Here is a 22,283-nt window from a genome sequence, read left to right on the forward strand (position 1 = left end):
CACAACTCGATCCGAAAGCATCGTACGCCACCGAAAATATTTATGGGGCAGGGTCAGGTCCTTACGGGACATGTATAGGACAGTTGCACTCACGCGGACACATGGTGGTTATATGTGCGTACCTTGGAATGGGTAAGCATTTTCATCTAGCCTCATGAAGTCTAGGGGATCCTCATGACTTTATTCAAGGTATTTTAATAGGCCCACGTTCGACTGCCAAGTGTCAACTTTTGCTCTCAAGCCATGGACGCCCATGAACTTTCCCCGCAACGTTTGGAAGATGAAAAATTAGAAACTACGTCAGCCGGAACTAACAGTAGTGATATCGATCCAGTTGCTGAGCGTCGACTTTTGAGGAAGTTAGATTGGTACTTGCTACCTCTTTTTACCCTGCTTTGTGAGTCTCTGGTACAGTTCAACGTGGACTGAATCGGCAACTAACCGTCCGGTAGATTGCACCGCTTTCATCGATAAGTGCGAGTGTTTTTCGCTTCCCGTGAAATCATGTTATTTTTAACTACATCGTCAGGATTTCTATCGGTATGTTTCATGGCCGTGAAAACCTCATTGATAGTGCTGATATCCATCCAGGCAATGCTAAAATTGCTGGCATCGAAAACGACCTCCGCTTGACTGGTCTCGACTTAAATATCGCACTCACCGTATTTTATATCTTTGTGAGTTGCGGAGCATGAAGTCCACTGTTTCTCTGATATTTTCCTTTCCAAGTTCCTCGTTGCAGAAGTGCCTTCGAACCTTGCCTTGAAGCGGTTCGGTTCTGGCTGGCTTTCGGCTATGACCACGATTTTTGGGCTGATTTCGATTGGCACTGCGTTTGTGACGTCCTTCGCCGGAATACTGGTAACGAGAGCTCTTCTAGGAATAGCGGAAGCTTGTTCGCTGGTACGGCTTCGCAAGTCACCCATCGATTTATTGTATAACTGACAGCTGGACACAATAGTCTGGCTTTGTATACCTCCTTTCTAGGGTGTGTGTACCTGAAAAAGGCTTTTCGGCCGTGTTTCCTAAAGTCGATGGTCCTAAATTAATTTTGCAGTACTACCGTCGATCCGAACTCGTCCTTCGCGTGGGCATATTTTTCGGTTTATCTCCCGGACTGGGAGGTGCTTGTGAGTGCTACACGTCTATCAATGCAGTCGATCCCACGGTGACATTTTTGACACAGTCGGCGGACTGTTGGCGTCTGGGCTGCTCACTGTCGGTGACATAGGTATCGTGAAATCTTGGCGGAAGATATTCTTAATAGGTTTGCATCCTTCCGGCTTGGATTTTGAACAGTTTCACTCATACTTCATTTGAAGAGGGTGTGTTCGATCATTAAACCAAAAACTAAACATGCTTAATTCTATGACCTTTTGGCAATACAAGGTATAATCACGACCGGGATTGGACTTATGTGTTTCGTGGTCCTCCCGACTGACCCTCAATACACACGAATGTTCACCGAAGAAGAACGGAAGCTTGCGTTGGCTCGAATTGATGCTGATCAGAACACAGAAACGAAAGGGCGAACGGAAAAGGCTTCATTTGCTCTTGTTCTTCGGTCGTTCAATTTTAGTGTGAGTGCAGGAAATTCATGTTGTGTGACCGTCGCCATTCATACCTTTTCATAGACTACTCTATGTGCAATCTGTTTCGCACGTAAGTCTGCTTGATGATTTCAGACCAGGGGACTAACAAGCTTCACTACAGTCCTGAATGTCACCTTTCAGGGACTTAGTCTGTTCATGCCTACCGTTGTAGCAAGCTGTGGGTTTTCCGATTATGCTGATTGATATGACATTCTGCTGATTTGCGTATCTAGTGGGCAGATTTAGTAAGAATACAGACCACTCTTTCCGACTGGATATTCCTTAACGTGTTTCTCTCCTTTATCAGCGGTAGTCGAGTCTCAGCTTCGAACTGTTCCTCCCTACCTGGTTGGTTCGTTGTGGGCTGTCTTTTGCGGATATCTCAGCTACCGCCTCAAACATCGAACCGGGTTCATCCTGATATCGGTCGTGTTTATGATCATCGGATACGCAATTGCAATAGGAACAAAGGAACCTCATGCTCGGTAAGTATTTGTTCATAACTTGAAGTTATAATGTTTTGGGAACTCGTACAAACTGAAATAGATACGCTGCATGTTTTCTTTCGATAACTGGAGCCAGTAACGCTGGCCCGATGGTGCTTGCTTGGGGAACAGGGAATGCTGCTCCAGATACCGTGAAAGCTGTAACCTCAGCTCTTATTCCCAGTGGGTATTCCTGACTTGAACCCTTTCATTATATCGGAACTAAATCGAGATGTCACTAACGTCTAGGTATCGGTGCATTAGGTTCTATTATAGCGTGAGTCACCTTGCAGCTTTGTAGGGATGCTGTTCGTTGAAGACGGAGCTCGCATGCATTGCAGCGTTTGGACTTACGTCCCTACTGATGCGCCAGATTATCACAACGGCAACTCTTTGAACCTTGCTACCAGTATTCTCTCGGGCATACTAGTGCTTGCACTGTTCACTTATATCCGCTGGGAAAATGCCAAAAGGGAACGAGGCGAGCGGAATCACAGACTGGAGGGGAAGGATGCGAGAGCGATAGAGGAATTGGGTTATCTGCATCCCGAATTTAGATATCAAGCCTAGCACACTGCAATTCCATAATGTCTTGGGCGACCGGCAGTCCCACCAGAGGGTTTACGCTCCGAACTGTCGTTCACATTGGGTGACCGGCGTCTGGATTTTCACAGTTAGGGTATTCCCAGCTCTATGCCAAAGCCTAATAAGGAATAAGCAAACGCGGTCATTGCCGGTTGCCGTTTCACGTGGCGCGTGTGGCAATTTAAACTCACTTGATAGTTATCGGGAATAATTACGATCCTATCCATCGAGCTCGTACGACAGGTTAATCTTATGTGAGTGATTCTTAGCACTGAATCTTTATGATGTTTATGAGAGAATTTCTAGAGCTTACCTTGTATCAATTCGCGTTTTTACAGGTCGCCGATGTAGTATTTATTGACAACGCCGAACGGTAGCGATTGAGTCGCTTTCCCCACAATCCTAGTACAAAAGTCCACTCTGCCATCACTATGGACGAAAGCTATGATATTGCTCTCCAGCGATTTTTTAGATCAACTGAAGAGGTTCAGAAGATCCACACCAGTTCAAGTGCCTCAGGACCCAGTAACGATGCCCCCGCAATCGATCCAATTGCCGAACGTCGTTTATTGAAGAAGCTAGATTGGCGCTTATTGCCTCTTTTTACCCTTCTATGTGAGTGGTTGATCCTCACAGCGGTCATCATACTCATCTTGTCGATGTAGACTGTACCTCTATTGTTGACAGGTGCGATGATCTTTCCCCCTCCTTTCTTCTGAGTCTGCCTTTTCATTTGAAATTGCGTTTATAAGGACTTCCATCGGTTTGCCATTCTATTCTCTAAGTTCTGTTACAACTCCTCATTTCACCAACCACGTCCAGGAAACGCGAAGATCGTCGGGATCGAGAGAGACCTTCAGCTTGGACGTTTCGATTTCAATATTTCGCTCACCGTTTTTTACCTCTTCGTGGGTCACTTCTGTTATGCCCACTTGCCTCACTGATTTTGTGACATATAATACTCCCCAAGTTTTTCGCAGCAGAAGTACCTTCCAATCTTGCGCTGAAACATTTTGGCCCTGCTTGGTTTTCAGCCATGACGACGGGTTTCGGACTCGCTTCAATCGGTACCGCCTTCATCACCTCATTCGCTGGACTGGTGATAACGAGGGCGGTTTTGGGAATTACCGAGGCTTGTACATTGGTATGACCTTCCGAATCCGTTCTCTTCGCGTTGTGATATTCATTGGTGTTCAGTCTGGCCTTGTTTACCTCCTTTCGAAAGTATGCATTTTTTGGCACCGTCTCGGTTCATGATGCTAACTATTTCTTCGAAAGTACTATCGGCGATCGGAACTGGTTCTTCGTGTCGCGATATTTTTTGGTTTATCCCCGGGTTTGGGTGGCGCTTGCGAGTACCTCTTTCCCGAACCTCATTTCGCCGTGGTTATTATTGAGCATTCACTTGCACAGTCGGTGGGTTATTGGCTTCTGGGCTCCTTACCGTCGGGGATATAGGCACTGTTAAATCCTGGCGGAAGATTTTCTTGATCGGTGAGTCGTACTATTTCAAGTCATTAATCATTCCATATTAAACTTCCCAAAGAAGGTACATATATCTGATTTCCCCAGAAAAAAACGTAGTAGGAAGAGCTCATACAGTAACTGTTTCCAGGTATCATCACGACTGGACTTGGTCTACTGTGTTTCTATATCCTACCGGCCGACCCTCAGCACACGCGAATGCTAAACGAAGAGGAGCGGAAACTTGCATTAACACGCATCGACGCCGATCGAAGACTAGAAACCCGCGGTCGAAAAGACAAAACTTCATGGAAACTCGTGCGCAGAGCAATCAATTTCAATGTAAGTCTTCAAAACTATGTTCGACTTGCAGAATCACTTTCACTCGGCGCTATTCGAAGACGACGCTTTCCGCCGTTTGCTTCTTGCGTAGGTGTTTTATTTAATTTCTGTTGTGAAGATACTGGCAGATGCTGAAAATACGATATTAAAGTCCTTAATATCACATTTGGTGGTCTTAGCATTTTTATGCCAACCGTGATAGCTAGTCGTGAGTCAACTTCACAGCTGTCCTTCTCATATACCTAACCAAACATTGTTTGTCAGTTGGGAGGTATAGTGAGTATTGAATCTATCCTTAGTTGCGTGGAACCCTTTAACGACTCGGATATTTCTACACGGACCAGCTGTGGTCGAATCTCAGCTTCGCACTGTCCCGCCATATTTAGTGGGCTCATTTTGGGCAGTATCTTGTGGATATTTAAGCTATCGCCTTAAACATCGAGCTGGGTTCATCTTTATCTCGACGCTGCTCATGGTTGTGGGATACGCAATGGCGGTGGGAACGAAGAATACGCAAGTTCGGTGAGCTTAGTTTCAGACCAGCATCGCTTCTGCTTCCTTGAAAAGACTCGGTATTCATTTTTTTTTCTTTCTTGACCAGATACGCCGCATGTTTTCTCTCGATCACTGGAGCCTGCAATGCTGGACCCATGCTGATCTCATGGGCAACTGGAAACGCAGCCCCTGACACTGTCCGGGCCGTTGCCACTGCCTTCATTCCTGGTACGACATGAATTTGTTATCCTCGCGTCGTTTAAGAGCGAGTTCATAAATGCTTTGCCTTTCTAGGTATCGGAGCGTTCGGTTCTATTATAGCGTAAGCACACCCTAGTTCAATATCGACACGAAATCCGCTTTCTGACTTGAGGCTTGAATCCTCAGCGTCTGGACTTACCTCCCTATTGACGCGCCAGATTTCCATAACGGTAATTCGCTGAATCTTGCCACGAGTAGTCTTGCCTGTCTGTTCGTCCTCGTCCTGGTCGTACATCTTCGTCGGGAGAATTGGAAGAGGGAACGTGGAGAGAGGGATTATCGGCTAGTGGGGAAGACCGCGAGAGAGATTGAAGAGTTGGGGCATTTGCACCCGGAATTTAGGTATCAGGTGTAGGAGTGGATCAACGGCTTGTCGAAAAGATTAGGATTCTAATGAGTCTGACTGAAAACTGTTCTCGGGGTTTCATTATCTTCACATACAGTCAAATATGTAGCTACTTAGTTCAACCAGACTGGAATCTCACCACATATAGTACAATACTGACAACCCGGAACCGTTGATGTCCCGTCTCATGCTTGATACTTGAACTGTGGGTGGAGATACCCAAGCTCTTCAAGTTCCTTATGTGTTCTACCCTCCAAGCGATAGTTCCTTTCGCCGCGTGCCCTCTTTGCGTTTTCGAGTTGAATGTATAAAACTCCAATGATCACCAGTACGCAAGAGAAACTGCTTGTGGCCAAATTCAAAGAATTACCCTTATGATAGTCAGGGGCATCCATTGGAAGGTACGTCCAAACACTAAAGAAAATGGAGAATTCGTTAGCAGAATGAGGAGTTGCAGTTTGACAGTCCGCGCTAACGCAATCACGGAACCCAGCGCCCCGATCCCTAAACCGCAACCGTCGTGGGGTCAATCCAATGTAAATGCCTGCCTATAGTAAAGCGTACCGGGAATGATAGCAGTTGTAACTGCCTTGACGGTATCAGGTGCCGCATTTCCAGTACCCCAAGCGAGTACCATAGGTCCAGCATTACTTCCTCCAGTAATTGACAAGAAACAAGCTGCGTATCTGTAGGTATGCAATATATGACGTCAAAGCCACCGTTTCGTCTCCGGGATTACTCACCGAGCGTGCGGATTCTTTGTTCCGACGGCCAACGCATACCCGAGGACCATAAGTAATGTGGAGAAAAGGATGATTACGGCTCTTCTGTTCAAGCGAAAGCTCGAATAAGCGCAGAAGACCGCGTATACCGCGCCCACAAGGTAAGGAGGAACCGTGCGGAGTTGAGATTCAACTACGGCTGCGTAATGGTAGCGTCAATGCGAACAGCGTGATTACGAAGAGGGTCGTTTAACGTACTAAATTTCCCCACTGATTCGACGAATTAGGCTGAAATTACAACGAAAAAGAGGTATAGGCACACTGACGCGTTGCTATCACAGTGGGCATAAACAAGCTCAGACCCTGGAACGAGATATTGATGACTTGTCCTGCGTGAGAATCGTGTAGCTAAAGAGAACACAGTTACCTACGCAGGTAGGCAATCGCGCAGAGCGTGGTCTAGACGCTTGGTAAGAACATGTCATAGCTCGCAAGAAGAAGAAAAGAGTCTTGCATTGAAGTTGAAGGACCGAATAATAAGCTTCAGCGACGTCTTCTCCTTTTTTCCTCGGGTTTCGACGCTTTGGTCCGCATCAAGGCGAGCCAAGGCTAGTGCGCGTTCTTCGTCATTGAACATCCGAGTATGCTGAGGATCGGTGGGCAATATTAGGAAACAGAGAAGGCCAATCCCGGTCGTGATGACGCCTGATCATGTGGACTGAGTCCCATCGTACAACAAAACTTTGAAAAAAACCGATTGCTGACCCTCTGTCTCGAAGTCAGATGAAGTCCTTCGTACGGCCGATATATGAGATGTTACACACCTATCAAAAATATCTTTCGCCAAGACTTTACTATGCCAATGTCATCGACACTGAGGATTCCGGATGCCAGTAATCCACCGACTATGTAAACGAGAAATGAATACAACGAACAGTGCGGAGTCTCGAAGATTCATACAAGCCCCTGCTAGTGCTGGCGAGGTGCCAAAGAATATTCCGATACGGAGTACAAGTTCCGAACGACGATAATACTGTAAAGGAACTAGTTGGCGTTGTTTAGTGTAGGGAAGCTGAACGAAAAGCCACCCGAGAAAGAAGGTATGTGAGTCCGGACTTATAGAGTTATATGAGATACGGCGAGGAAGAAAATCAAAGTTGAGACAGTCCGCACCAGTGTCCCGCCCTCCGCGATGCCCAAGAGCACTCTTGTTACCAATAGCCCAGCGAATGAGGTCACGAATGCGGTACCGATCGCAACAATCCCAAAGGTGGTGACCATAGCTGCCAACCACCACGAGCCAAAGTGTTTCAGTGCAAGGTTAGAAGGGATTTCGGCAGCGATGTACTTTTCGTTTTTATTTTGAGACCATGTCAGTGTCAGAGCGCGAAGAAGACAGGCAGACTCACGAAAATGTAGAATACAGTCAGGGCAATATTGTAATCGAAGCCAACTAAGTGGAGATCCTTTTCAATGCCCGAAATCTTAGCATTTCCTGTCACAGTTGAGGAGTCAGTCGATATGCGGAGTTATTTCTGAGGTTCAGTACCAATTGCGGTTCTGGCGTTGATATCAATAATTATTGAAAGAAGGCCCATAGAAATCTCACCTGTCAACAAAATTTGTACAGTCTAGAAACTAGGAGTTAGCGGAGCTTCTTCGACTTAGTGACAGGCCGAACATGAGACTCACATAGTAAGGTAAACAGAGGTAGCAGGTACCAATCCAACTTCCTCAACAACCTACGTTCAGCTTCTCGGTCGATAATGATACTGGCACCTGAACCTAGGCCGATCTCTTGAACCGCATGCTCTTGAGAATGCGCAGACGACTTCTCGGGGTCGTTCTCCATAGGTGTCGTTGGAATGAAGGCGAGAAAAAGGCGAGTACTTGAGTCTGGGTAGAAAAGTCCTTAAATCCACGATCCATTGAGTTTGATTGCCCTCCTGACAGAGGCCCATGGTGAATGTGAGAAATTGTGGGGAGACTTGAATTGAGATATTACAGAAACCGCGGTTCAGCACTCAGGGACAGGCAGATGCCACTAAACTGTAAGCAGCTGAAGCTTTCGAGCCATCACGCGCCACGACGAGAAAGAAGTGAAGGTTGCCCATTTATTCCGATGTATAAATTCATTTAGTGTTCTGGCCAATGCGGGAATCGATTGACGAACGGGATCATTGGGGTATGGAATCAATGTGGAATTTACTGTCCGACACAAGTCCGAGCGGACACCTAATTAGGTAATCAAATCATGTGATACCTCGCTTTTCAATTCCGCCACAAAGCTACCATGGCTTTCATATCGTACTGGAAATCGAATCCTTGCTCGATATCATTCCCAACTTGAACCTCCTAATTGACTTTCCCTCGTCACCCGGCGTTCACGCGAAACATACGCAGCGGCAGCACTATCTGCAGTAGCACTGCCTCAGACGAGTTGCCACTGATGTTATTTGTGGAAGACTTATCAGAACGAGCAGCTGCCTGCTCGATGCCGGATCCACCCCTCCTTGGTCTGGTGATCTCTAATGCCTATCTCTCGTGCCTTCTCTCTTCTATATAAAGCACGACTTAAGCCTGGGGACATGAGAGTTTCCGTCCCTTCTCTGACCTTGAGTACCTGCAGACACGATGCCATCAATTGGGCCCGACGAGAAAAGAGACTCCGTCGACAGGAAGCAGGAATCAGAAGTGGCGAATTCGGAGTCCAAAGACACAATCAATCTATCTTCGGGAGACGAGGCTCTCAAGGTAGTCGGAACACAAAGAACTGCAGAATTCAGTGAAGAGTACAATCTCAAGTTGAGAAGAAAATTGGTTCGTTGTCATTCCTTCAATTCGAAGATGGTCTCATGTTTATTCTTGTAGGACCTTCTCATCCCCCCTCTCTGCGCACTAGTCTACTTCAGTCAATTCTTGTAAGGCTCGCAAGATCCGGATGTTAATGAAGCTTTGATCCCGACTAATTTAAAGGGATAAGACAACGCTGAACTATGCAAGGTGAGCATGATCTACTATGAGATTCCCACTCCCTTTATTCACGGAATCTCTTTCAAGTATTATGGGACTTCCTATCGTTGGCCAGGTTGTCAAATTCCACGGAATTGTATATTAAATCCTTCATGAACTTATTATTGCCTTGTTAGAATTACAATCTCGTATCTATGGCCTTTTACGTTGGTGAGTTCTTGATGTCGACATACTTTCATCGCAATTCATGGTCCACCAGGCTTCTTGTTTTGGGAATTTCCGACAACCTACTTGGCCCAAAAGACGCGAGTTGCCAAATACTTAGGTTCAATTTTTCGAATTCAAAACTCGGATATCACACTCACCTCCTAAAATCCAGGAGCCAACATCATTGTATGGGGTATAGTTCTTGCACTTCATGCTGCCGCCGAGTCTTTTGGTGCCTTCTTCGCACTACGCTTTCTTCTTGGTGAGTGTTCGGATATTCCAATATCTTTCGGTGTTATTTGTGAACAGATTTCAGGCATGTGCGAGAGCTGCGTGGCGCCCATCCTTATTCTCATAATATCCATGTTTTATAAGAAGAACGAACAGGTACGCAAGCGCTCAAATGTAAACGCAGCCAGACTGACGCTTCTGACCCAGGCCAGACGAATCTCATGGTTTTATGTTATGGTATACTTCAAGGGGGCGATTTAATGGAATCTGGACTGACCCAGCTGTTAGAACGGCCTCACTCAAGTTTGCGGTGGTTTTATTGCCTATGTATGTTTGTTCGAACCGCTGAACATCCGGGACCGAAGTCAACATTTCCATAATTCCTGTTTACCCAGGGCATCTCATTCTACGAGGGTAACGTGATCGCGACATGGAAAATCGTTTACATTGTCTTTGGTGGTCTTGCCGTTCTCGTCGGGACAGCAGTCTTGATATGGTTACCAGACTCCCCCGTACAAGCCCACTTCTTGACAGCAGAAGAGAGGATCGCTGCTTTGGAACGAGTGCGGGACGGCCAAGGTGGTGTAGCGAACAAGCAGCTGAAGAAGGATCAATTTATTGAGGCTCTTACCGATGTCAGGACCTGGCTAGTGGTCTTGACCACATTAATGAGTACGTCTTTCAGTATTATCCTCGTGTTGTCTGACTTTCGAACTTATGTATTGCTATAGCTAGTATTCCGAACGGCGGAATAAGCAACTGTACGTGTTTCATGTCCGAGGATGACGGTGTTCCTCTGATTTTTTCCCCCTCGATGTTACGGAATAGTCAGCAACATCATTATCAAAAATTTTGGTTATACGTGATTATTTTCCTCTCTCAGCTGACGAACATTTACCCAAGAAAATTTGACAGGACAAAACAGACTTTGATATTGTCGACCCCATCAGGGGCCATTGCCTCAGCCATGGTATTATTCTGCGGTTGGTACTCTGATCGCAAGGTGCGCACACCTCCTAAAGAAGTTTTACATAAACTTAGAACGTTTCATAGAATGAAAGGATGGTCCCCATCGTGTTCGCATTAGTTCCAACCATTGTCGGCTTTGGTAATCTTCGGAATCTTCGCTGAAAGGTACTGCTTTACTGAAAAACCTCTGTGGGAGACAGCCGTGCTAGTTGGCCTGAGTGGCACCAAGCAAAAAGGTGCTCTTCTGTTCGGTAAGCAACGTTAAGCGACACAAAAGAAGTGACTTACTTTCATGGCCGTCCGATCTGTCATCGAAATCAAGGTGCCTACCTCATCGGGACGTTCGGAAGTGCACTCTCCACGGTTTATGCCTACAACGCCAGTAACACTGGAGGCCACACAAAGAAGAGCACGATCAACGCACTTACTCTCGTCTCCTTCAGCGTAGGAAACATTGTTGGCACTGAGATCTTTCTTCCAAAGGACGCACCCGAATTTATTCCGGGAAAAATTGCGATCATGGTACTTCTCACTGCCCAGCTGGCTATTTGTTATTTGTTGCGCTGGGTGAACCTAAACCTGAATAAGAAGAAGAGGGCGCAAATTGAAGAATTGAAGGCGCGAAATGGATGGTCGGACGCGGATGTGCAAAGAGATAGGGATCGACATGCTTTCGCTGATCTTACTGACAAACAGTAAGAAGTTTCTTTCTTTCTCTTCTGATGCTCTATCGGCTGACCGTCTTGGCTGCTAGAAACATTTACTTTGTCTATACCGCGTAGCTATTCTGGGTGGTGAACCGAATTCCATTACAATAACGTTGTTGAAGTGGATACCTTCTACCACTCCACTCCGACTGTCCGTTGCACTCAATGAATTACTCTAGACTTTATCGGTTAAGACTAAACGATGTCATTAGTATCAAGTCCTGAGGTAGCCCAGAGAAGCTAAACCCCCTCCCCTCTTCTCGTGACCCGTCAAGTTTAAGGATAAGCGTCCACAAGCGAGTAGTCTTCGGGCCTTCGCACGCCGATCAACATCCCGCAATTGTGTCGGACGAACACTCACCGTTTCTAGCACTAAGTAACGACAGACCCCGACGACTCGATGAGGTGTGCTGAGAGTTTCTTCGCGTGAAACGTACGAGTCGGCCACGGGCTAAAAAGTAATCTCTTCCACTGAAAGAAATGGAAAGGCACGTTTTCTAAATATCTGTATGGATCTAAATTATCGCGAATAAAGGGGAGATAGTAGTACTTCTTCTTTTCCTCATGCTGATTTTCGTTCTTCACTGTGACTGTGAAAAGGCTAACGTATAGCTAAAGCTGGCGAGGAACTGCGAAAATCCCCACGTGGTTGATCCTGATACATCTTGTGGGACTACTGTAGGAATGTAAATAGCACATGTACCACAAGGTACCTTCTGAATCCGAGGAAAGATCGGCAGCGATTAGGAAAGGGATACCTTCCACTTGAGGGGCTTACCGTTCGATGGGCATGATGGGCTTCATGGAAATTGATGGGAATTTTGGGCGTTGAACGAAAAAATGTTTTACTCAGATCCACATTGAACATCCGGGGGACGGAAAAAGGCATACAATGAATCAGTTGTTATTATTGGTTAACGCGACAAATGAATAGCTAAACGCCATCTTGCAACCGTCACTGATGCGTTCGTTCATCGTGAATGACAGCAGCCAGTGCTACGACAAAACAATTCGGCCGCAGCTTGAAATCCGACTTGGAGACTCAAGCTCAAGCTTGATGAATCATTAAAGAGTTTGATTTGAAACATTATGCATGATGCATCATTGGTCCTCAAGCCCATTCTCAGGGCGGAAGCCTACCTACACAGCACTATAGTGTTCAACACAGGTTCCAGGACAGATAATCCATCTTTGTTCACTGCTCATGAATGTTGGCTTGGGCTGACTTCCTCAGGCATCAGAATCAGGTCGATGACCGCATGACGGCCGCGCGACACGACCCGCCAACTACACGTCCTCCCTGGACGAATTTATTCCTTTGTACGTATCACTGAACGCGTGGAGCTTGCATCTAGCGATGGTATGTAAATACATGGCTTGGCGATGATTTGGGGGATCGAAAGAGATAATCCACATGTAATGTAATGCCAACTTGGTGCCAACTCATCTACTCACCATGTCCCTTCAATCAATGGTAGACAGGGTGAACTTACGGAGGCCTAATGGGGTCCCCGACTCCCCACAGGAGTGATGGTACAACATGCATACCGCAAACGGAAGTGACAACTGACCAGAAGGTTGGTACGAGTGGGGGATCCTGAGAAGCCCGAGGAGAGGGTGCAATCTCCTTCGACAAGTCCGCGCAACATACGCTATACGCATTTGGCAAGCGATTCAAGTTCGCTGGTCCCGCTAGGATGAGATTCGAAATGGACGGACGAAATACGTCCCTCAGCCTCTGTGTATTCGTCGTACATACTCAAAATGAAGGATACACATAAATGTGAAGCGTGTCAGTGTCGTGCAAGTGAAAAAGGGAATAATATACATGCTTCCGTGGGACGATTGCAAGTAGGATAACAAAGCGTTCCGGGTATACCAGTATTAAGATGAATATAAAGTAGGACAAAGTAAAACGAGGTCATGAATGTAAATGCAGATAGGGGTGATGCCTTCGCGGCGATCGAGTAGAACGATGTGATAACGAAGACTCGTCCACACCTCTGCTCCGTATCGTTTTCAAAGTCGCGGACATTCCATCATCGTGATCTGCATTAAATGAGGGCTTGTCCAGCCAATTGGCAGCGGGCATAGCGTGCAGATCGGGCAGAAGGAGGTTAGGCGTAGGGTCGTCCGTTTCATGATCGGGCTCGGGAGAAGGGGAACGGGATTCTGGCGATCCTTTTGATAAGAATGAAACCCTAAAGAGAAAATTCGAGTTGAGGTTGTGTAGAGAATACGACAAGTTGGGACTCACTCTTGCAGTTCAATCTTCAAAATAGAACAATTCCGCTCCAATTCCTCCTTCTCATGTTGCAACTGCTCAGCCCTTTCTTTTGTGATACGGGCTACATTAAGAAGCCCGATCGTCGCCGCAGCATGAGTTTCTGCCCGCCTACGCCACACCCAACAATTTGTTTTGAGAGCTTTGTTTTCGGCGACGAGACGATTATACTCTGACATCACAAAAGAGGAGGATGTAGGGGTAGCATCTGAGCTTTGAGAAGTTGAGTCGTCCATATAGAGCTTTCTTATTGATGGAACAACGTAGGGTTGGAGGTGAGCGGGAACTAAAGCTGGGTCGATGTTTACTAACACAGCAGTCAGAATAATCGTCCTTTCTTGAAGTAAAAGAAACATACCGATGGAAAACGACGTTCGACACGTCGGGCAAGAGTTCATGCTCGAGCTTGGTTTTTTGGCGCTAACAGCACTGAGCAGGCAACTATCACAGAAGACATGGCCTAAAAAAAAAAATTAAAACTAAGTGACTCGTTGTACAGAAGAAGGCAGAAAAACTTACCACACGGTATCGATACCGGTGCTCTAAGTGTCTCGAGGCAGATACTGCACAAAGACATTTGGTCGGAAAACGACGAACAGTGTTAATGAGGAGCTATACGATGTGGGAGATGATGGAGAAGCACGGTGTGGGTTTATATAGAAGACGGAGGAGGATGCGATGAGGAGGCGGAGAAACAGCGTTCCGAGGCACGGTGGCTGCTTCCTTTAGTACTCCGGCGTCTGACGCGTGACGATCAGCCCTTTCATGCCGAGGCAAGGATGACGAACTTTGTCCAAATTGGTAAGTACCCGCGGCCGACCTATAAGGGTCACTCCAAATCAAAATCACACGACGAACAAGGCTCGGGTCATCGTAGATTCCATTTAAAATACCAAGCCGGCCATGGATATTGAGGTGGTTAGGCAGGTGCGGAACGTCTCACCCGTTCTCATCCGTTCGTCTCTCGTGCGCTTCTACAGCGGGGGGCGCATATCGAGGAAAATCCATAATACAACCGCCTTCAACTACTTTCGTCCTCTGCGACCTGTGGCTACGAATGGCCTTTGAATTCGGAATATGGATACTAACTTTTTGACTGAACTTACTTTAAGACGTCACTGAGTAGAATCGCGACGAAGTGTGTAGATGTGGAGCCGCAAGTAATGGAATTTAAGAGTCCGAGTGGGCTGCAACTTGAATAGGATGGCGTTCAATTGCTACTTAAAAAACGAGCTGGAAGAATTTGCCGAAGCCGGCATCGGAAAAATCCGAATCATAGGCAGTTCTGCAAAATAAGGTTTCAGCCTCACATGCGATTTTTGGTAAGCAAGTCCGCAACATCCTCAACAATCCCCTCAAAATGGTCAGCTCAGGCAATAAAATGCTGCTCGTGTTTTTGCAATACTGAGATTATGTTACACAGGCCGACCAGAAGACCACGCCCACGAACCCTATGAAGGAGCCCAGAATTGATAAGCTGGTTATCAGTGCGTCCTATTACAATGATTATGTCGAGTTCCTGTACTTATATGCCTTCTTTCCCCTCCGTAGATATCTCAGTCGGTGAATCTGGTGATCGTCTTACCAGAGCCTCCAAGGTCCTGGAGCAACTCACCGGTCAAACGCCTGTTACCAGCAAAGCACGCTACACTGTCCGAACTTTCGGTATCCGAAGGAATGAGAAAATCGCCGTACATGTCACTATTCGTGGGCCAAAAGCCGAGGAAATCCTTGAGCGTGGTTTGAAGGTCAAGGAGTACGAGTTGAGACGGAGGAACTTCTCGGCAACTGGTAACTTTGGTTTCGGCATCCAAGAACACATCGATCTTGGTGCCCGATATGATCCTCAGATTGGTATCTTTGGTATGGATTTCTACGTCGTTATGGGAAGACCAGGTGCACGTGTTGCAAAGAGGAAGCAGAGGAAGGCTCGGGTGGGATTCACGCACCGCATAAAAAAGGAGGACACCATGGCATGGTTCAAGCAGAGATTTGATGGAATCATCCTCGTAAGTATTACTATGTTGTGCCCCGCTATGTGTGAACTCATCCTGGTTGTTTCAGAAATAAACCGTTCGGCGCCTCCCGATTCCAGTTCTGCATCTCCTTACTTATGTTCGGTTCTTATGATTGTATGCCAATGACATATGTAATACACAACCTAGGACCAAAGCATAGGAGAGGTACGGCGTCTTGGGAGTTTCAGCGTACTTTTTTGGATGTACAACTAAATTCTGAGATTCTGGCGAGCCGAAGCTGCAGCTAGTGTAAGTTTTAGTCTAGGATTTGGACAAAGCGTGATGCGGAATAATGTACATAGATGCATGATCAGATGAGCTGGTGATAACAAAGCAAAGCCGGTACAAGCTGAAACAAAAGCTATAAGATAGAGTTAGTATGGTCAATGTTCATGAACAGATTGAAGACAATTTCTGCGACGCTCGTCGGCTAAATGCAGCATACTCTTCAAACTTCGTTCCAAGACAGGCTTTGTTAGGACACTAAAGGACATGAGATGCGTTGGTTCTTGTAATCACAGAACAACAAACTTACTGGTCAGCTCCCGCGTCGAGATATTCCTAAGTAATGAAAAGAGTGAGTGAGAAGATTTGACATTCACATTCATTTATGTGTTCACCTTCTGGTCTGTGATTAACGCGTTTCCTGTTAAAAGGGGAAATCAACAAATTTTGCTCCCTCGAGAGCTCCTTCACCTACCTGTAACTCCGACGACAAAATCTCGTCTCCCTCGAAGCTCGCGTAACTTGGCAACGGTCTTCAGACCAGACATGACCGGCATCTGGTTATCCAAGAAGATGCATGAGAACTCGGTACGGGATCCAGATGATGTCCCGTCCCATCCATCGCTCTCATCCTCGTTCAACAGAATCCCGAGTGCCGTATTACCGTTCTCAGCAGTCGTTACATTACACCCTAACCTTTCCAGTAGTCTTCTCATCAACATCCGCGTAAGAGGATCATCATCTACGACCAACACGTTCAAAGGTTCAAACGTTACAGACGGTGTTCTCAGTGGAGAGCCAGTCAAAGTGGACGTGGGTGTTGAGGAAGGTTCGGTGAGTGGCATCGTCGAACTGCTAGGTAGAGAGACATGATGTGGTCGTGGTCGCTTGGTAGATGACGCCCTCGTCTGTGGTAGGGGTGGTGAAGGTGGCCGTGATGATGTCGACTCAGGTGTATGAGGTAAAGATAGAGGTGAAGGTGTTGTGGTGCAAGGAAACACTGGGACTTGCGCGGAGGCGGGGGGTTCAGGCGGAGATTGTGGAATAGAAGTTGCGCATGAAGAATTGTTCTCGTAATGTCGGGTGGGGTAGTAAGTGAGGTCGTTGAGGGGGACGTCGGTGCCGGTCGACGGATCGCCAATGACACGAGAGCGGGAGTCGTACCTGGCAAGGTTCAATTCAACGCTTCCACCTATATGGTTAAAGGTATGGTAAGGCACATCCCCCCCCTTAAGAGTTTGAAACCTCTCATACCTTGGTCCATTAGAGTATGTAAAGCTGAACTTGACCGCAATGAGATGGTTGGAGGCTCCGTGGCTCGGGCCTTCGTAGCTGCATCGACGAGTTCTGCAACACTGTTGCTCACCGACACTCCAGTCCGACTGGCTCGGCTAGCTACCTTGCGGAGTTCAATGAAGGCAGCCTCCCTCGTCGGGTTCGCCGGACCACCTTCGAACGCGGTGGTCTCATCCGGCGGTAACACAGCTTTGGCACCGACTCCGAGTGGAAGCTCAACCCAGAATGTGGACCCCTGACCAAGCTTTGAACGGACACCCAAGCGCCCACCACTGAGTTTGACAATCAGACGCACAAGAGCCAGTCCGAGGCCGGTACCTTTTCCGCCTGAGAATCCATTATGGGGTAATTAGCTTGCTGGGTTTACTTAAATCAGCAAACTGTCGTACCTTGTTGACGACCTTGTTCAGTTTGGTTAAAGGCAGCTTTGAACCGTAAAATTGCGAAGTTCGAAAATGAGTAGGTATGTGGATTTTTTCAGGCTACTCACAGAACAACTTCGACTGCGTCATGTCTTGCGGTCGTAAACCTGATCCTGTGTCGGTGACCTCAATACGAACGACGATACGCTCCGTTGGACCAGACGGATTACTATGTCGTGAGACATTGTCCATTGTGAGTCTCTGTGGCGTATTATCCGCGGTTTCGTTTTCCGCGTCATGACAATCGGATAACAATCGATTCCTGGTCGAGTTTTCACCACTCACTGTGCGCGGATCGCGCTGTATTAACCGGGTAGAGATAGTGAGTCTGCCACCCGCGGGGGTGAATTTGCAAGCATTGCTTTCAAATGGAGAGGTAATCATCAGTTAAAAGATAGGATCTTCGTGCGAGGAATGTATTATACCTGGCGAGATTAGTGACGACCTGCCGAAGACGTGTCTCGTCACCGACTACCATTCCCCATTGTTCCTCGCCACTAGGCTGTTCCTTCAGGTGTCTATCAATAGTCTCCGGGGTTTGCCCCATGAACTCGTAGGCGGCACGACGAGCGACCTGTCCAAAATGAGATTCTTGGTGGGCGCTGGAAAGACCAGATGATGTTTACCTCATCGATATTGAAATCAAGGTCGGTAACCAATTCCAAATTACGGGCATTAGTGGCCAGTCGAAGAGGAATAAGCATTGAACGCATCACTTGATGGAATGCATATGGCTATAGTGCGCATGTAAGAAAGTGGCGATTGAAAAGGTTGGTAACGCCCTAACGCACTCGAGCCAAAGATTCGAACTTCCCACTATCCATCCGGTTACTTGAAAAACTCCGTCAGAATAAATCAGCGGAAAAGCGGCACCCGTACAAATCCAGAACATCATTCAACACTAAAACAAGCCAACATTATTATGCCCAGTAATCACGGAAGACGGCAGACAGGCACCTTTAGACATCATGCTCAAACTACCTTCAAGTGCGTTAAATTCAACCTCTTGGCTTTTCGCGATAGTTCCAGAAGCGGACATATTTTGGACAGCAAGTACTAGGTGAAGGGCGAATCAGGACACCGTTTTAGACTTTTACGAAATGAACCTCACATGCGGTGTTCAGCGGGACTCTAACCTCATGAAAAACGTACCTTTTGGAATTGTGGTTTGGTGAGCTGGAATAGGCAGATGAGCTTCACAAACGCACGAGGTGAGACGGTATTTTGAATCAGCCGCCTTTCGTTCGTTAACTTGAGCCTTCCGTGTCCTTTCGACCTGGTCCGCCAACTCGAGCCTCAGCTCAAAGCCTCGGCGGTAGTTCTAAGGGTGCAATTTTAGAACAGTACAACGGTATCGTATCGGTATTCACCATTTCGTGCTTGTAATGCACGTAGAGAGTAAAACCTTGGAACACTATGAAGTTGACGACGTCTGGGACGCCGAGGGTCAGTATATCAACTTTGGACAATTATGGACAGGCATACAGCGATACCAGTTGTCCCTTGAAGGCATAATCAAAGTAGCGGATCTGGAAGGGTCGGACTCCGTTTCAGTAAGACCGTAAGGACCTTTAGGTGACAGCTCGCACAGTATCAAGAACGAAACCGCGCCAACGAGAGCGGGAAGTCTCTTGAGGTTTGTTCCAAAAAGAGCAACAGTCTGCAAGGCAGCTGTATAACTAGAGAGGTAGAGGTAGGACTTAGCCAGTGTGAGATGGATTCAAGGAAAAACTTACTAAAACGTTGCGAGAAAGTCCTTCGTGCCACAAGTGAAGATACGTTCTCCGCCCGGTGCATAACCACATAACCATGCAAAGATGACTTGATAAAATGACCTGAATATGAGATGAATGGGATGATCACGGTATGTGAATACATGAAACTGTACGCAGGTCCGTGTGATCTTACCATGACCAAGCAGAGATGCACAGAAAACATTGGAAAAATGCTGAATGATCTCGCGGCCAGTTGTAGGCACAGAGGATTACCAGTGGAACAGACAAGACCGGCGCTATCTGTTATGCAGAACGCAATGAATGAAGGAAAAATTCTGGTTCAGAGTTATTCTCACTCCATAGTAATAGATCTGGATGCAAAAGTCAGAACTTCAACCTGTTAGATTGATACCAAAGGTTCCGCACCTGATCTCCTAGAACAACTGGAGTCTGAATTAATGTAACTCCCAATATCCAATTCACGATGAAGAAGATTGAAGCGACAAGGGCCAGCCTTTTGGATTGTAACCAGTCCTCCCTCAGATACTCGGTCTCCACGCGTTTATCGTCGAATTGTGGTGAGAAAAAGTGTAGAATCCAACGCCATATTCGCCATCGTATAAAACTTGCAGGATTATATGTTGATAACCAAGGATCGCATTCGCCTTCATTTTCACTTTTTCGCGCTGAATAGAAACTGGACGTGACACTGGCCGCAGAGGACTGCACTGACGTCGGCTGCGACCACTGCCGATCCACAACAACCTCATCAATCTCGTCGCTCCCGTAGTCGAGCGCGCAATGAATATCGTCCAAAGATTTGTGATATTCTTCTTCGTCAACTCCCTGAACTTTGGTCGCTTCTGAACTGGATGTCCTATTAAAGTTGAATCTGGAATTGGACAGGCTGTTCGTAAATCTCCTCCATAATGGGCTCCCAGGGTCAATGTCGTCCTCTGTATGACCTGGTAATCGTCTGCTCCTCTTCGCCTGAGTGATGGGTGGTGGTAGGCCGACGGGTCGGTTCGGAAGTCCAAAAGAATTTGTGCGCAGAGAGCTCGCAGTCTTATCTTCCCTTTCGCTGAGTTCGAACCGTTGGTGGCCTTCAGCTTCACTGCCAACGACAGGCTTCCATAACCATGCAAATGGTGCGAAGACCATGAGGTTGACCGCGATGGCCGTTGACCGGGTGGACTGTTTCGGCGCTGGCTCAGATGATTTTGGAACCAATTCGGCCACACGGTGACGTCAGGGCGTACTTCGTAGCGGTAAAATTCGTTCAAACTTTTCTGAAAGTACTTAACAGTTCGCGGACATGTGAGCATAGAAATTATTTCGCAAGTAACAAACGTCAAAAGTTAATTTCAATATTCAGGCTTAAAAGTGTATTCCGTTGTGATCACTGCACTTCAGTATACTTAGGCAGCGGGAAAGGTTGTACGTAATATTCGGTAAAATTGTCAAACCGCTCGTCGAGAGCGCTTGGGACCTAACTGGACTGAACCAATCGGCTGCCCTGTACGATCGACGGAAATACCGACGGCTGTCGTAAGGCTACTTGAATTCTTCCTCTTCAAAGGATTTGTACCGGCTCTCGCGTCGCCCATTGACCAGTCTGACTTGAAGCCAGGAGGTGGTAGCCCTTCGTAGCCAGACAGAGACCTACACTGGGTGTTTTCCTTATCTTTGTGCGGGGAATTACAAGGAGAACGCGGTGCAAGATCCAACGATGCAGGGGGAGATGGAGTTCTCAAAGCAGGAGGCGTCCGTGTCTGAAACTTCGAGTCAACTGAGAACAAAGGTGATAGCAGCAATGAGGGCCAACTCACCCGGGGTAACATCTCTGAGCCTGTCCTATTATCGTCGATCATGAGCGACTCTTCAGCAACGCAAATGTTTCGCCCTTGAATCTGAGCTTCAAGTTTGCGATTTTCCTCCTTCAGCGCCTTGATCTTCACTTTTTGACTGCGATTCTACGGATGGTGGTTATATCAGTGAGCTGTTTGAACTGAGGGAAGTCGTACGTACGGTTTTCTTGTGTTCCACCAATGAGCCTTTCAAGGACGTATTTGATTGCTCCAATTTGGATTCTGCCTCAACGAGCCTCTCGTTCTCGACTCGCAGCCTTTTGACTTCTGTACTGAGACTCCTCGATTCAGCGAATGCCTCAGAGTGAGTCTGTCTTGCATCCCTAAGCTGTCTGTGCAAAAATCCGATCTCTGCGTCCTTTTGCGTACATTGGTTAGCGATGGCCTTTGCTTTGGTAGCTTCTCGATTCGCTGCTTGCAACTGTGCCCGTAGGCGAGCAAGTTCTTCCATCTGAGCCTCTTGTATCTCAAAAAGCGGTACAATTCGTTGTTTAAAATCCTCGACAGCCTTAATGAGGGTTGTCTGAAAGAATATATAATGTCTCGTTAAGTCGAGAGGTTGGAAAGACTGAAACTGAGTTATGACACACCGCAACCTCACTGTCTTTACATTCTAGGCTGTCCGAAGCTTTCCTCACGCGTTCTCCTGCAATTTTCACACTTAGCAGCTTCGAGTTCGCGTCCATCTCTCCCAGTTTCTCCGCTGTTGTAATTGTGGAAACAACAACACTCCGTTCGAACGAAAGGTAAAGGTGATGGGCGGCTTTACGATTGAATGTTTGACGACATACGGGACAGTCCGCTTCTGTGAAATTTTTCGATCTACTGTATACGCCTTGAAGGCAGGTTCGACATGTACCATGCCCTTGCTTGAGGTCAGCTACGCGTGCTCCGAAAACGCGCTCTGGTAGACTCACTACAAGGGAATGTGACGAAATCATGGGTCGGTTCGGTAGGAATTCTGAAATAGTCTTGACATATTGGGCACTGAACTCTGTCCGACATCAGAGCTGTAGTCGATTGGAGCCTTGAAAGAGATGGAAGTGTCCTGAAGTGCCTCACTTGCGTGTTTGTTT

At 47.0% G+C, this 22,283-nt stretch overlaps 12 protein-coding genes across 12 annotated transcripts; 7 read left to right on the forward strand and 5 right to left on the reverse strand.

The window, feature by feature from the left end:
* Positions 1-243: 243 nt before the first annotated feature.
* Positions 244-1,796, forward strand: E1B28_007732 (uncharacterized protein; the record flags this gene model as incomplete). Its single annotated transcript, XM_043152504.1, has 12 exons — positions 244-397; positions 453-474; positions 530-540; positions 592-677; positions 730-903; positions 962-988; positions 1,058-1,130; positions 1,187-1,218; positions 1,268-1,325; positions 1,390-1,580; positions 1,635-1,662; positions 1,714-1,796. The coding sequence occupies 12 exons, from the start codon at positions 244-246 to the stop codon at positions 1,794-1,796; spliced, it is 939 nt and encodes a 312-aa protein (XP_043010590.1).
* Positions 1,797-1,899: 103 nt separating this feature from the next.
* E1B28_007733 (uncharacterized protein) lies at positions 1,900-2,728 on the forward strand. Its single transcript, XM_043152505.1, has 4 exons — positions 1,900-2,077; positions 2,139-2,260; positions 2,327-2,354; positions 2,419-2,728. The coding sequence occupies exons 1-4, from the start codon at positions 2,028-2,030 to the stop codon at positions 2,645-2,647; spliced, it is 429 nt and encodes a 142-aa protein (XP_043010591.1). The 5' UTR covers positions 1,900-2,027; the 3' UTR covers positions 2,648-2,728.
* Positions 2,729-3,093: 365 nt separating this feature from the next.
* E1B28_007734 (uncharacterized protein) lies at positions 3,094-4,197 on the forward strand (the record flags this gene model as incomplete). Its single annotated transcript, XM_043152506.1, has 8 exons — positions 3,094-3,277; positions 3,328-3,349; positions 3,415-3,425; positions 3,485-3,570; positions 3,633-3,806; positions 3,860-3,886; positions 3,941-4,013; positions 4,076-4,197. 8 exons carry the CDS (start codon positions 3,094-3,096, stop codon positions 4,195-4,197), a joined length of 699 nt encoding a protein of 232 aa, XP_043010592.1.
* Positions 4,198-4,345: 148 nt separating this feature from the next.
* On the forward strand, positions 4,346-4,755 carry E1B28_007735 (uncharacterized protein; the record flags this gene model as incomplete). Its single annotated transcript, XM_043152507.1, has 4 exons — positions 4,346-4,468; positions 4,528-4,555; positions 4,620-4,676; positions 4,733-4,755. The coding sequence occupies 4 exons, from the start codon at positions 4,346-4,348 to the stop codon at positions 4,753-4,755; spliced, it is 231 nt and encodes a 76-aa protein (XP_043010593.1).
* Positions 4,756-4,940: 185 nt separating this feature from the next.
* On the forward strand, positions 4,941-5,579 carry E1B28_007736 (uncharacterized protein; the record flags this gene model as incomplete). Its single annotated transcript, XM_043152508.1, has 4 exons — positions 4,941-4,990; positions 5,070-5,191; positions 5,258-5,285; positions 5,351-5,579. The coding sequence occupies 4 exons, from the start codon at positions 4,941-4,943 to the stop codon at positions 5,577-5,579; spliced, it is 429 nt and encodes a 142-aa protein (XP_043010594.1).
* Positions 5,580-5,755: 176 nt separating this feature from the next.
* Positions 5,756-6,363, reverse strand: E1B28_007737 (uncharacterized protein; the record flags this gene model as incomplete). The annotated part of the gene is made up of 4 exons (XM_043152509.1): positions 5,756-5,984; positions 6,047-6,074; positions 6,135-6,256; positions 6,314-6,363. 4 exons carry the CDS (start codon positions 6,361-6,363, stop codon positions 5,756-5,758), a joined length of 429 nt encoding a protein of 142 aa, XP_043010595.1.
* Positions 6,364-7,001: 638 nt separating this feature from the next.
* Positions 7,002-8,144, reverse strand: E1B28_007738 (uncharacterized protein; the record flags this gene model as incomplete). The annotated part of the gene is made up of 9 exons (XM_043152510.1): positions 7,002-7,060; positions 7,117-7,197; positions 7,253-7,325; positions 7,381-7,407; positions 7,466-7,639; positions 7,702-7,787; positions 7,842-7,852; positions 7,902-7,923; positions 7,985-8,144. The coding sequence occupies 9 exons, from the start codon at positions 8,142-8,144 to the stop codon at positions 7,002-7,004; spliced, it is 693 nt and encodes a 230-aa protein (XP_043010596.1).
* Positions 8,145-8,799: 655 nt separating this feature from the next.
* On the forward strand, positions 8,800-11,469 carry E1B28_007739 (uncharacterized protein). Its single transcript, XM_043152511.1, has 18 exons — positions 8,800-9,112; positions 9,164-9,213; positions 9,269-9,295; positions 9,353-9,380; positions 9,442-9,475; positions 9,525-9,590; positions 9,645-9,734; positions 9,789-9,859; positions 9,911-9,940; positions 9,992-10,030; positions 10,099-10,375; positions 10,435-10,464; positions 10,532-10,565; positions 10,619-10,706; positions 10,757-10,811; positions 10,873-10,923; positions 10,995-11,367; positions 11,427-11,469. The coding sequence occupies exons 1-18, from the start codon at positions 8,927-8,929 to the stop codon at positions 11,452-11,454; spliced, it is 1,557 nt and encodes a 518-aa protein (XP_043010597.1). The 5' UTR covers positions 8,800-8,926; the 3' UTR covers positions 11,455-11,469.
* A 1,624-nt stretch (positions 11,470-13,093) lies between these two features.
* E1B28_007740 (uncharacterized protein) lies at positions 13,094-14,380 on the reverse strand. The gene is made up of 4 exons (XM_043152512.1): positions 14,183-14,380; positions 14,022-14,123; positions 13,637-13,970; positions 13,094-13,580 (listed from the first exon to the last, which is right to left on the reverse strand). The coding sequence occupies exons 1-4, from the start codon at positions 14,238-14,240 to the stop codon at positions 13,301-13,303; spliced, it is 774 nt and encodes a 257-aa protein (XP_043010598.1). The 5' UTR covers positions 14,241-14,380; the 3' UTR covers positions 13,094-13,300.
* Positions 14,381-14,983: 603 nt separating this feature from the next.
* On the forward strand, positions 14,984-15,893 carry E1B28_007741 (uncharacterized protein). The gene is made up of 4 exons (XM_043152513.1): positions 14,984-15,026; positions 15,087-15,150; positions 15,215-15,672; positions 15,728-15,893. The coding sequence occupies exons 1-4, from the start codon at positions 15,024-15,026 to the stop codon at positions 15,731-15,733; spliced, it is 531 nt and encodes a 176-aa protein (XP_043010599.1). The 5' UTR covers positions 14,984-15,023; the 3' UTR covers positions 15,734-15,893.
* Positions 15,850-20,542, reverse strand: E1B28_007742 (uncharacterized protein). Its single transcript, XM_043152514.1, has 21 exons — positions 19,766-20,542; positions 19,696-19,710; positions 19,533-19,639; positions 19,361-19,459; positions 19,214-19,303; positions 19,110-19,153; positions 18,995-19,056; positions 18,833-18,945; positions 18,736-18,776; positions 18,582-18,680; positions 18,504-18,525; positions 18,416-18,455; positions 18,251-18,358; positions 18,050-18,198; positions 17,693-17,985; positions 17,592-17,627; positions 17,161-17,529; positions 16,382-17,098; positions 16,302-16,327; positions 16,217-16,242; positions 15,850-16,164 (listed from the first exon to the last, which is right to left on the reverse strand). The coding sequence occupies exons 1-21, from the start codon at positions 20,498-20,500 to the stop codon at positions 16,065-16,067; spliced, it is 3,291 nt and encodes a 1,096-aa protein (XP_043010600.1). The 5' UTR covers positions 20,501-20,542; the 3' UTR covers positions 15,850-16,064.
* Positions 20,543-20,710: 168 nt separating this feature from the next.
* Positions 20,711-22,265, reverse strand: E1B28_007743 (uncharacterized protein). The gene is made up of 5 exons (XM_043152515.1): positions 22,125-22,265; positions 21,798-22,072; positions 21,368-21,730; positions 21,169-21,312; positions 20,711-21,111 (listed from the first exon to the last, which is right to left on the reverse strand). The coding sequence occupies exons 1-5, from the start codon at positions 22,210-22,212 to the stop codon at positions 20,800-20,802; spliced, it is 1,182 nt and encodes a 393-aa protein (XP_043010601.1). The 5' UTR covers positions 22,213-22,265; the 3' UTR covers positions 20,711-20,799.
* Between the last annotated feature and the right edge of the window lie 18 nt (positions 22,266-22,283).

This window comes from Marasmius oreades, chromosome 4 (genome assembly GCF_018924745.1).
Source record: "Marasmius oreades isolate 03SP1 chromosome 4, whole genome shotgun sequence".
NCBI classification, from domain to species: domain Eukaryota; kingdom Fungi; phylum Basidiomycota; class Agaricomycetes; order Agaricales; family Marasmiaceae; genus Marasmius; species Marasmius oreades.